Source organism: Lepisosteus oculatus, chromosome 8 (genome assembly GCF_040954835.1).
Source record: "Lepisosteus oculatus isolate fLepOcu1 chromosome 8, fLepOcu1.hap2, whole genome shotgun sequence".
In the NCBI taxonomy this organism is placed as follows: Eukaryota; Metazoa; Chordata; class Actinopteri; order Semionotiformes; family Lepisosteidae; genus Lepisosteus; species Lepisosteus oculatus.
In genome coordinates this window covers 2,562,161-2,575,447 of record NC_090703.1, presented here as the reverse complement: position 1 = coordinate 2,575,447, position 13,287 = coordinate 2,562,161, and the positions used below count along the sequence as shown (strand labels likewise).

The window sequence follows — 13,287 nt, the reverse complement described above, 5'->3', positions numbered from 1 at the left end:
ATTGCTTAGAACCAGATGGACACATTTCTCAGCTGGAGCTGGATACTGCCAACCTAATGGACCCATGAGGATAGAGCTCACCGCAGTCTAACTCATTCATGCCTCAGAAAGAGTCTGGTAGCTCAGGGAATGCAGTTCTCAGACCATCTCTCACTCTCATCAGAGAGATGAGCTTAGATTACCCAGAAGCATGACACTCTGTTGGTATTATAGTGCTGAAAATTGCTCATCTTGTTGATAACAGTTTTTATACTGCATCCAAGATGACACAGTCTAGTTCCAAGGACAAGATATTTACAGTAGCCCTGTATATGGTTACTTTTCACATTTTGCTATCCCTTTACATAAAGAGCAGGGTTCCATAAATGAGTTAAAAATGAATAACAAAAGCACTAAAAACAAAAGTTCTAATGATGTCATTCATTTTTCTCTACAAGGGATGTGCAAACTCTTCAGCTGAGAATGCCATTTAGCTAGTACTTGAAGGGCATTCAAGCTGACATTTACTTTGCTCTGGGACTTTGTCCAACAAGGTATTCCACTGTGCAACCAGTGACCCTTGCTCAAAAAGGTTAAAGGATAGATGATTGTTCATTAAATGGCATGTTCTGCATGGACCCAGAGAGACCAGGCTTGGACTTGCTAATGTTACAAATCTCTAAGAGGAGAGCTGCAATCTGGACTCATATCCATTCCTTTCTGGTCAGAATTTTAACATCTCTAGCGCATGCTAGAGCACAAAGAGTTTATAATTAAAAAAGATTATAGAGCAAATATACTGTAGGTAAAACGACAGATACAGGATAGACTAAATTGGTTGAAAAGAGAGACAGACATACAGTAAATCTTTGCACAGGTAGGACAGTCCTAAAAATGGAACAAGCAAAGGTGGCTATCCAAAACAATTATCCAAAAATAATTTAAAAATGTGACAAAATCTGCTTGGAATATTTAAGAATATAGTTTTTCTAAGAATTCATTATACCTTCTTTTTCTAAATGTAATATGAGTTTCTTCAGCGCCCAACACCTGACAGGTTTTGGTTAATCAAGCAGGGATAGAGGGGTCAGGATGATCTTTGATGCTGCAAGTTTCTCACTCCAGGCTTCTGCTATCTTTCATCCTCATTTTTTTAAAGACAGTGTTGATGACTTGGAGAATTTCCTAGAAAAGTCTGGTCTTATAAATCCAGTTTATTCCAGTTGTTCAGGCATCTGGTCTCCACTCAGTTGAGACTCCTATCTGATTAGATTAGCCCTCCTCTGTGCAAACACATCAGTACCCTCTCTAGCAATATACAATCATACCCCTGTGGGGGAGTCCCTTTTAAGGAAAGAAGACACTTATACATTTCTATGATTTTGAGATTTGTGACAGAAAATATGAAAGTTTCAGACTGTTTTTTAAGGGAAAAGGGAGATTAGGAAAACCGATTATTTCCACGTCTGAAGTGAAGATGTTATTGTCATTAACTTCAAACCATACAAAATGTGTTATAATCCACTGGGTTTAAAGAAACAGGGAAAGTTATTTTAGATTTTAAGTTAAATATGCCAGGCATTTAAAATGTCAAAGAAAATTTAGGATATTAATGCCTTCTTATTTTTAAAGTATTCTGAATGACATTTGACACATTCCAGCTTTACTTACTCAGTCAGCCAAAGAAAGCACATTATGTAGCTCTTCAAATCACTGCACAGCTTTCATATTCAGCATTTTGGAAGCAGTTCTGAATACAAACTAAGTGAAAAAAGTAATAGCCATGACAAACAACAAATAGTCAGGGCAATAGTGAAGAGGCAAAGGTCTACAGGAGCTTCAACAAAGAAATCTTCAACAATCCTGCAAAGACTGGGGAGAAGATACATTTTAGGAACAAACTGTGATCTTTTTCGCATCTTTCACATGTGGAAAATTCAAAATTCAAAAGGAAGCCAAGTGAAATATATATATATATTTAAATCCAATTATTAAAATCAACAACAGAATCAGTAAAATAAGCAAAAACTCTAAAGCAAGGGACAGGACCCTTCAAAACAGCTAATGAACATTTTATCGACATGCAACATGAGGCGTTTAGTACAACATTCCTAAAGTGACTTATATGGCTCCATTCATTACACTCATTTCTTCAGGTCTGCTGTCATTAAGTGGATACTGTTGGCATCTAAAACTAATCACACAAAGGGGGAAAAATTAGGTTGGAAATTCCAGTGGTCTTGTTGTGTATCAATGGTCTCAAGAGCTCCCAGAAGACACCGGCTAAAAGCCTCAATAAAACTGGTGGACAGATGGAACGTGTGAATGAAGCTGCAGGGCAATTATCCTATGAAAAAAGAGCTACTAGTAGATGCAGAGACTCATTAAAGTACAAGGTCACTAATTTCTGTGCAAATCTAATTAGTTTTGGCCTGTTTGTTGACATGACGAGCCTTTCGAGAAACAATTATGTACACATTATGTACATAAAGAAAATGTTTCCCTAAAATATTTAAAAAATCCTTTAAAATGTTTTTTTCCTCTCAGACTTCATTTTGTAGAATGTTCTATTCAGGCTTTTAAACCCATTATCTTGAGACTTACAGGTCCACATGTCTTTGTTAGTCATAAGAATTGTTTCGGGACAATTATGGCAGTAAAGAAAAAACTGCAAACTGGAAAGAATAACGACAAAATGTCCTTTGATCAACTGCAGCCCTGCCTGTGGATACTGCAATACCTAGACATCATACGACCTCAGGGCTCTGTTCAATCCAAATCCAGCAGGTACTTTTTATGTTGTATCTTCATATTTTATTAATGAAGGGAAGACCCCCTGTCGAAAACACATAGCTTAAAAATGTCTCTTTATGTCTTTCTAAACAGAAGGTTAATAACAAAGCCAGCAAGTATTATAGAGTCCCTGAATTATTTATAAATTGACCATTTAATGCCATAAATATGCAATGAAGAGCAAAGTTTTAGGTATCATTCATGGTCCACTCCCCCAGCATTTGGCTTTTCAGATGAAATATTCCAAGAGTCTGATACTGTGCACTGTTTAGGCAAATTTGATGGTGCTTGAAAATGAAGGGATTGCACTATCTTCTTCACTTTTCTATTTTCTATTTTTCTATTTTCTATTTTCTATTTTTTGTAGCTAAGTAACGGTGATTATCAGATGATTCAAGATCTAAAATCTTACATTTCAGATTTAAAACAAATCAATTCAAAAACAAAATTTCACACAGATCTAATTTTCCTTTGCCAAAAAAAACAGAAAACACAGAAGTTTTAAAAAATCATTAAGTTGTACTGTATGTTCTAGACAGTTCCCTCCACAAGGCCAGGCCTTATCACATCTCAGCTAAGGGCTGTGTTACTTTCAGAGTCCAGGAGAAACAGTGCACTACAACTGAGACATGCTAAATTATAAACTTTCAAAGATCCTTGGCAAAATATTTCTCATCACATTCATCATTGAAAATGATCCTCCACACTCAGGATCAGTATGAAGACGACAAAACTAAACAGAGACTTCCCAACCCTACAGTATGTACAGTATGGGCATCTGGAGAAGTTCTTGTTCTTGGACAGGATGGGAATGTATGGCCAACCTTGCTCAACAGATGCTTCTCTTATTCATGTTTACGTGTATAGTTTGTATGTTTTCTTTATATTTAAACAAATTGCCCCTTGGGGATAATAAAGACTCTTTTCCTCAGACCCCCTGATAGGTCATGAGATGAATATAGAACCTGTCTTCATCACAACACCAAAATCAAGAAATGCTCAATAAATCTATCATTCCTTTCACTGTATACACACAGGGCTTCATTTTTTCTAATTTAAGGACTTGCATTAATGCTGAAGAACAGAAAGCTACAACTGCAGAATAATGGTACAATTATAACCCAAATGATCTGCATGTAGGAAGGCTAATTAACACTAGGCCAACTCTTTCACAATACTGTAGAAATGAACTGCAGTAAATACATTGCAGGAAAGGATTAACTGAACTGTCCACTGGATGGGTGAGGCTGTACATTCAGGATTACCATGAGAAGAGGGCAATGCCAATTACAGCTTCTTCAGGCACCAAAGATTTGTCTAATTGGTAGATATTTCAAATTAGCAGACCTCATCTGTCTCACCATTTTAACTGCCCATAATCCTTAACTCAGCACAGTACTGGAATTGTCTCGTTTATTCTTTCGTTTAATATTGAGAATTTTTAAAGAGTGCTTTTCCTCCCCTCTACCTCCACAGGCACTGAAGATCTTGAATCTCAGATGAAGAAATGCTGAGCACAGATTATTATTATAGGTTACTGTCTCTCTTTTTCTAGCATCAAAGCGTACATCAGCCTCAAACTGAGAAACGGGTTAAATATAAGGTTACACAGCCTTTCATAAGCACTCTCATCCGACATCTGTGCTATGGATAGCGTGAAGGAAAATGACAATTAACATAACTATCGCTGAAACCTTCCCTTGAGAAGGTGCCATTTTGGTAGGTATGTGCTTTTGAAACCAAAAGGTACATACTGTATAGTGCTGCAAATTTTAAATTCCATCTATTTCTGTTGACATTTCTATGCCTTTAGGTGTGGTATAAATGTGCTGGAAATTCCTGGAGGCTGCATTCCTATAACCTTACAGGAAAGATTTGATGAAGCGTGGCTTAAGATCGTAGGAGGAGGTAATGGGAAAACAGCATGAAAACCACGGGGGGTCTGTGTACAGACGACTTGTCTGGGTCAGTTTCAAACTGGCAGCCCTGCCACTCAAGCAGACATTTACGTCTGCCTCCCATCTCCCTGTGTTCTGTAAAAGAAAACACCACCATGTTGTATCACCCAGAGAGAATCCTATCTGGCCCTTTATTCTTCCCCGGAGACTCAAAGGATGTCTGCTTTCGCGCAAGGCGACTCTTTTCTCACCCTGGAACCATGGGAAGATTGGGCCGGCTGGGTGAAAATATCTAGACGTACTGTTTTTCAAGGCACGAAGAATTTTCTTATTAGGAAGAGAACGATGGATATGTACTGAATAAAACAAACATTTTATGCAAATGCTCAGAGGCACAGAAAACGCAACAAGTGCTGCTGGCTCCACTACTCATTTGTTGCATTTCTACTACCTACACAACCTCACTACCTGCTGCACATTGGTTTATCACATTGCTGCTCTCCTGTGGCCTGGCCGAGACCGATTGGGGAAGATACTGTAGACTCACGATGTGCAGCTGCAGGAAGTCCCCAAGCCCCGGAGCGCTGTCCACTCGGACCAAGATCCCATCCTTGAGGGACGTGCTGAAGCCCACCGCCAGGCGGTCGGTGCGAGTGCTGGGTCTGTCGTTCGAAGGCCATGTGAAGGTTATGAGTCCTCCCCCTTTGCCAAAGATGTATGTCGCCCCAGCTGCAAGAAAAACAGAAGGACGTCAGGAAACCTGATCTGAAAGGAACAGAGCAACCTGACTGAATCCTGCGCTGCATCTGAGAGCTTATTGGTTTTATTGGTTTTTATTATGTACAGTAATTGGGAGCATCTCATATTATTTTAGCTCTAAATGTTTAAATGCCCGTGAGATCTTAAAAAAAAGCATTCATCTGAAACTCAAAAGTCTGGCCATGAAGGCATCTGCTTGAATGTAGACAAACAGATTACGCTCCTCAAGATGTCTTATTTAGCATAAGGTTTTAAATTAGGATTGACGATATGTGGCTTGGGAAGCATCTTCAGACAACTGTAGGCAGTAAACATTTGTTCAGAATAATAGATTCCAAAGCGCTTTGCACAGAGAGTGTAAAAAACATAAGAAACTTGATTAATGGAAATTTAAACACAAGTCTATAAAAGCAGAAAGACATATCAACCTTATACAGTAGTTATCTGTGTATCCTTCTGCTTAGCAATAGTAAAACACAACAATATACTTTACAGTAACAGCCACATAACAAAGACTCATTCTGCAGTGGTTACGCCACACATTGTACATTTACATCCAAAACATTTTTGCTTCTTAATGATTTCCCAGCTCGCATAATGCAAAGTTACTTTCCATTGTAGATAAGTATGTACATTTCTTATCATGAATAGCAAGTGACAACCTCAATTTTGAGAGGAAAGGGAGTTATAATGACAGCATTTATGCCCACCAATAGGTACTGAATAATTGTTTTCAGCCATCTGAAAAAACACAGAAAGCTCATTTGATACTTTTCCCCATTCCCTTTCCATTTACTGTAGTAAAGTATTTTTTTAAGAAAGAGTCATAGACAAGGCACATCTGGTATTAATTTCAACAGTCACTACAGTGTTGATGTAGAGGAGGATAAGGAGAGTACTCAATCTAAACTGTAGGGACTCTTTAATATTTATCTCTTTTTTGTCTCACTCAGAAAGATGGGAAGAATGACAGTATAATCATACATTTAGCTGTTAAAACGCACAGCAAACAAAATGCTGATGCTGAGAAGATGCAGAATGTATCAGAATTCTAAATCTACCAATTATAAACAATATATCCTATCTTGCTCTCCCTTTCACATTTAAAAGATAAGCTATTGCCTCTCTGCCCTTCAGTGCAGGGGACATGTCTTACTAACCATGCTCTTTGCACAGTTTGACAACATTCAATGTCAAGGTCCAGTTTTTATCTTCACCATGGACATCACACCCTTATACACAGTCATTCCCCATGATGACAGCCTAACAGCTCTCCAACACACTTCACAAACGAGCAGTGTTGAATCCCCCAATTCCCAGCCTTATAAGAGATGCTGATTTGGTTCTCAACCCAAATATAGTTTCTTTCAATAGATCAATAGATCTCTGGTGAGCGCAGTTGCTGTAGGTACAAGTGTGGGCCCAACATCTGTGTGGGCTCCATAGACGAATGCTTCATTGCCCGCTATACTTGCTTCATCCCTGGCCTCTACAACATATACTGTACATAGATCACTGTATTGGCCATATACAATTTCTTGCATTAGGAATTTGTCTTTTTGCATACCCCAGCCTGCTCTCCACGAGACACACAGACAGGGAGAGAAGCTGGGGGTCAGATCGCAGGGTCAGCCATTTATACGGCGCCACTGGAGCAGTTGGGGTTAAGGGCCTTGCTCAGGGGCCCAGCGGAGTAGGATTCCTCTGCCGGCTGCAGGATTTGAACCAGCAACCTTCCAGCCACAGGCACAGATCCTTAGCCGGATGGCGATGTTGGTGCTGCCACCTCTTTAAACAATCAGCTACTGTAATTTCATTGTCAACATACTGCAGGCTGTTTTGTGGGCTCCATTACTGTACCCTGTGGCACTGCTGTTCAGTGGTCAACAAGAGAAGTTCTCAGAACTGGGATAGAAAGTCATCACTCTTTGAGAATGATGTAGTAAAATAAACTCTGAGAACTGTAGTTATAAATTCATTTTATCAAAAATCATCAAAAGAAAACAGCTTGTGTTCAAACATATTTATTAAGAGCCAGCTAAATCAGGATTTATTTTTAATTAAAAGTATATTAAGGATTGTAGGGATGCTACCAATAAGAGACCTTCTAGATCATTGGGTTACTAGTGCCTAGCTGATGAGATGATCTTGTCCAACTGCAGCTTTTTAGAAGGAGCCAAGGTATCAGCTTCGAGAACAAATGAAGTTCACTAGAGAAAATTGTAATATAGGTTTAGAATAATGGGTCTGATGTAACAAGACAAGCCAACAAGAACATGACTTATCGTGAAGCTCATCTGGGGGGCAGCTGATCAAAGTGGCAGCTGAAGACAGATACTGTACCTCACAAACGTTTTTAATATCAGAGCAGTGAGCTATCCACCTTAAAGCATCTAGTCTAACTCAGATTGGGAATGGTAAAGATGGCTTGTCTTTTTTAAAGCTCAAAGACAGCTGGCTTTATTGCTTTCTTGACTCCCCAGTGACAGGAAGCATCTGGCCCTCATGCTCCACTCTAAATCAGTGTGCGTGTGCACCAATCAGTTGTCCTCCCTCTAGCTGTGTAAAACTGCACATGGAACTTGGTGGGGACATACAGAACAATTTAACAGGCCTTTACGAGGTATGCCCACAGCCATCAGCCTTCAAAGACAAGTTTACAACAAAACAAGGGCATGGGTTCACTCTTGACGTCTCATACTTCATTTCATCTCAGCCTTGCTGTAAGACAGAGGAACAATAATATCAGATTTACAGAAGCTGCAGCTACAACAGACATAGCATTCTGTCTGCATCTGATATGATAGTTCAGTGTGGTCACATGTTACACAACTATTCCCAATTACAAGAAGATCAGATGTTACAAGCAAGTCACCAGCTAACCTTGACAGGACTGACCCAAAATACTTGTCAACACCATTCCTTGTAAGTGCAAAAAAACACAGTCAAGCAGTTTTTGCATACCTCTGTCAGTTTCTTGTATACAGAATTGCCTCCTCATTTCAAACCTAAAATCAGTCTCCTCAATTTCCAACCTTTATTGTTGTTCATGTTTTACTGTGGATCATGAAACCATCACAATAGACTTAATCAGTTGGCAAAGTCAGGTTCTGATCAGTACCAGAATCTTGGAATTACTTTATAATTCTTCCTATTTTTCAGGTAATAAGTGAACCGATAGGATTCTTATTGTGTTGTTACATGGAGACACTAGGATATCGTGAAGATACCACATGTTAGTTTTCAGAAATTCAGCAGAATGACAAAAGCAGCCATGATCATTCATGTGGGCACTTGTGATCTTCTCTGTGACTGAAGAGGAGGAGAGAGGATGAAGACGACAACTGAGTGCATTTCAAATTACTGTGAACACTTTAATACATTAAACAGTAAAGTGAACCATACAGACAATATATATATACAGTACGTAAAGTGGAAGAGTATAAGTGTTGTATTCAGATAAAGGGTATATGTATTTTTAGTATAGATTTTGGGATGTTCTCCCTTCTGAAAATGTAAGCATATTTTAACCATGTTTGGAGATTTATATAGAATATCCAATATGAAACATCACTTAAGAAATTACAGTGTATAAATGGATGTATTATAGACACACTGCATTAAATAACTTTAAGAAAGCACAAGCATAAAATAAGGGGTAGCATCATTATTACAAACTTGTGGCCTCTACAAGCCAGTATGTATAGAGTATGAGATTTCGCTCCTGTAGGTATAACAAAGTAATATAACCCCTAATCACAAAATAAAACAATGACTCCTGTCATGGGTTCCAAAATACATACATGTTTGCACAAAACATACTCTTCTGTATGTTACAAGACAACACTTTCGGCCACTGATGCGGTTGACAGTGGCATTCACAATTAGAATCCTTTTCAGTCTCAGTCCCAGTCTCACTCTTCTGCGCTATAGTGAACCTGGACATCTGAGTTTGGGTTAGGGACATCTGAGGATTAAAGAGATCTGCTACCAGCAACAGACTCTCCAGTAAAAAACACTTTGACCAAACCCACTCAAGAGTTCCTAACCTCTTCTTCATTCAGAGAATGTTTTCCCATCTCTTGGTAATTAAACTCCTCTTAAATAATTAAGAAGCTGATGGCAACAAAAATAATGAGGATAATAAGCACAGCATGACACATATACCAGAGTCAGTGCTTTTCAGAAACATTTTAAATTTAAACTAGGTAACGTGAAATAATGTAATACTTTGATGAAAACAATGGAGTGCCAAAAGCAATAATAGCAACGAAAGTCATTCTGAAGTTATGGGACGCCTCTGTGCTGCACTGCTTTCTCGAGCTGAAGCAGCAGGCTGTGAAACCGTCCCCTGCTGTGGGCTTCAGCCAGTGTGCGCACACCCCCAGCGGTGCTGAGCTGAGAACACCTCTTACACAAGGGTCTGTGGGAGTGTGGCACAAGCTATCCAGCCATGTGCCTGAAGATGCTGCTTTGTCTTCCCTCAAGAAACGACTGGACCTGCAAAACGGCCTCCTTTCAGATTGTAGCCTCTCTTGTGTTCTTAATGTGTCTAATACACGCTGCCACTTAAAAAAAGCAGGAATGGACTACATGCTGCTGTCTGTTGCAGCAGGGGTCCAATTATCACATTTAATGTATTCACTTTATTACTGTATATAACAAGGTTTCAAACATATCTATTTGAAAATGATTGCCAAGGCATGATGCTGACACAGCCCGACAGTAAGACAGCACAAGTCATATTAAATACAGGGCAACACTAAGGTACACCCCGGCTAATAATCAAATTTATCCTGGAAGGCATGGAGATGTGTAGGAGAATTTAAAAACCAGGGAATCTCTTTAAATTAACATTAGTTAAATTAACAGAGTTAAATTAACATTTTAACTCTGGGACTACATACTGTATATACAGCAGACAATACCAATATTGCAAATGCAAAGAATTGAAGGATTGCAAATGCAAAGGATTGAAAATTAATTGTAGTGAAGGTTAGCAATTTGCCAAGAGTTAAGGGATTATTATTATCAAATGTTTTTAATGCCTGCAGTGATATTTGAGAGTTTGTTAATCAAATTACATTTCAGGGGTATAGCAGAACTGCCGCAAATAACAAATGTTGAGCAGCTTTTAACTGTCACATGAAAATTATATTCACATAACCATTAGAAAACTGACTGCATGCACAATTATTTGTAGGTCATGTTAACCCTTACTTCTACACTACCACTGTTTTCTAGTTCTGTTTATGTTTCTAGTTCAAATCATGAAGAGGACTTTTTTTTGTTTTCATAAACAGTTACTGTCTAGGGCTTAATTCAATTATTAACCTGTTGTAATGAACAGGCAGACGCATTAGTTCATCCACTAAAGCTGTTAATAATACTTCACAAGAACCAACTGGAATAATTGCATGAGGCTTTTAGAATTATGCCGTTTATAAATTTACAATTATAACAGTTAACTTTTAACCATTTACATGACCGGTAATGCACAACCTCTTTCTGGTTATGCACATTATACACTATTTCAGTTTTTAAAGTTAATTCTAGATTTATATCAAAAGAAGAACTGATGCAGAAAGTGTGTACTTTATTACAAAAACATTTTTTACACACTTACAGAAGAATTAGCTTCTCCTCCCCCAACTACTGCAGCAGTATTTAATAACACCAAAGTTAATTGAACTAATAGGATTCTTAACTCAGACAGGAATTCCCATGAAGGTCACGCTACTGTACATATGGCACTACTGTTTGAATCAAAGTTCTATCCTAAAAACTAGTCATCTGATGCAACTCACAAGAAAGATGTAAGAACGATTCCAAATGAGGGGAATCTCACCCAAACGGTTCTTGAACGAAGCCATGGTATCACGTTCAACAGCAGTTTAATTTGAAGTCTATTTACATGATCCTGCTTTTCAGTCTTGTGAAACGACAAAAGCTAAAGTAATTAATATTGACTCCTGTGATATACTATAGATGCTGGGATCTAATACAATCAGTATTCAGGGACATTTTCATGCAATTGAGGTATGTACATGATGTCTGTAAACAAAAGAAGGCTTGTCTTAGTTTTTCCTGTGCTTGGCATAAAATATTTTTCATTTAGAGACTTATTTTCATTCATTTTATGATGCCACAGTTTTACATTTTTTTATTTGCTACTACTGTATATAATACATCTAACCTTACGATGTAGGGTACATACTGTATATTGACATCGGTTTGGATTGAATGAGGAACAAGCAGAGGCTAATTGCACACTGAAAAGCAAAATAAAATCTCATTGAAAAATAGACCTGCAAAATGCTCTGCAGCCAAGGCGTGGTGATTTTTCTTCCATCTACTTTTCAGTTCCTGTACAAAGACGTGTTTACACCTTCTGGAATTCATGCAAAGGTCTCAAATGTAAAGAAATTCCAGTGTCTCAGTAACGAAGCCTTTGCATACTGGGGTGGAATACAAGCACTGCTTTAAGAAAGAGATCTGGATAAACTCTGCATTGTGCTCTCCATTGATGTGGAAGGAACATGTCTAGATTATGCAGAAAGAAAGCCTTCCACTCAAAGCAAAAAGAGAATCTCCAAGTTAGACGTTCTGCAACTGTAACACCAGTCTTCTGCTGCACACTCCCAGTGGTCATGTTTCAATCACTTACAGTACGCTCATCACAAATATTCTTATGGGAGACTTTGTTGCAAAAGAGCTTCATATTCATATCTGTATGATGTAGTAGGTACAGTAAGTCTAAATTTTTAACCCCTTCCACCTTGAGCTCTGTGGTGACAACCAGCAGCTTTGCAATAGCGTCTGACTTGGCCATCTGCCAAGAGGTTTCTGAAGAGATCATATTCTTTTGATGTGCAGTGAGAGGCACAATCAGGGCTGATAGATCATCTGCAATGGGTTTTTCATAAAGGATCATGGTCTCAGTAACATCAAATGTCATTAATAATTAAAACAGAAAGTAAATACATGCTTGGCATTATACAGTAGGTGCATACAAACATATACACGCATATTTTATATTTTGAATGCATTTCATGGAATGGTACAGTACACTATTCTAAATTAAACTATGGTGAGCTCATACGCACACTTAGGATCCAAAGCACTCTTTTTCAAAAGCACTTTTAAAAGATAGAAGGAACAAGTAAATTAATATGATTCATGGACTGTTTTAATTCTATGTTCTGTATTTTCATTATGTGGTAAATCAAGGGGCTTAATGCATTTCCTATTATTGAAGCTGAGAAACACCACAAATTTGTACTTTGATCATGCACTCATCAATGACACTATTATCAGGTTTTCACCCCTCCCCAGTAATATCTCAAATAGCAAGCTTTAAGCAGTTCAGGACTCCCAGTGGGGACGTCTTGAAAGAAGCACTGCAGTACTGTGCTATTCTGAAAGGGTAGAGTCAAGGGGATTGAAATCTATCTGCTGAGCAATTGGATTTCAGCTCCTTAGATAGAGGGTGATTAAACTGGGATTTCAGAATGGGGAGTAGGAATGACAATTTGAAATTTCAAACCCTGGCTATTCTGAAATCCGAAAGATGTTTTTGCAAGAAGTATTTAAGATGATTATGTGAAGACTGGTGCGTAAAGAAGTCAAAGCAAATTGGTGGTTCAAATTAACAGATACCACAGCAGTTTTATGTGTAACACATAATATGTTGATTCATTTTTTATTAAAGTGCAGGTAAATGAAGTACAAGGGAAATGCCTTTTTCAGCCACGGTGACAAGTGCTGTTTAAGACCATTCTCAGCTGATGACCTTGGCATCATGTACAGTTCCTATTATTTAACCTGCAGCATCCAAGGAGTCTGCATTGTGCGTTTC

General features: G+C 38.3%; 1 protein-coding gene across 50 annotated transcripts in view; it reads right to left on the bottom strand.

Annotated features, from left to right (window-relative positions):
- Positions 1 to 13,287, bottom strand: part of nrxn3a (neurexin 3a) — a 387,994-nt gene that overhangs the window by 102,762 nt on the left and 271,945 nt on the right. For all 50 annotated transcript variants that reach the window (XR_001478762.2, XR_001478763.2, XR_001478765.2 and 47 more), the window contains one exon: positions 5,218 to 5,399. Coding sequence is in view for 44 of the 50 variants with exons in the window: in XM_015350360.2 (XP_015205846.1) it covers positions 5,218 to 5,399 (182 nt within the window). In the remaining 6 variants the exon portion in view is untranslated. The remainder of the gene's footprint in view (positions 1 to 5,217; positions 5,400 to 13,287) is intronic.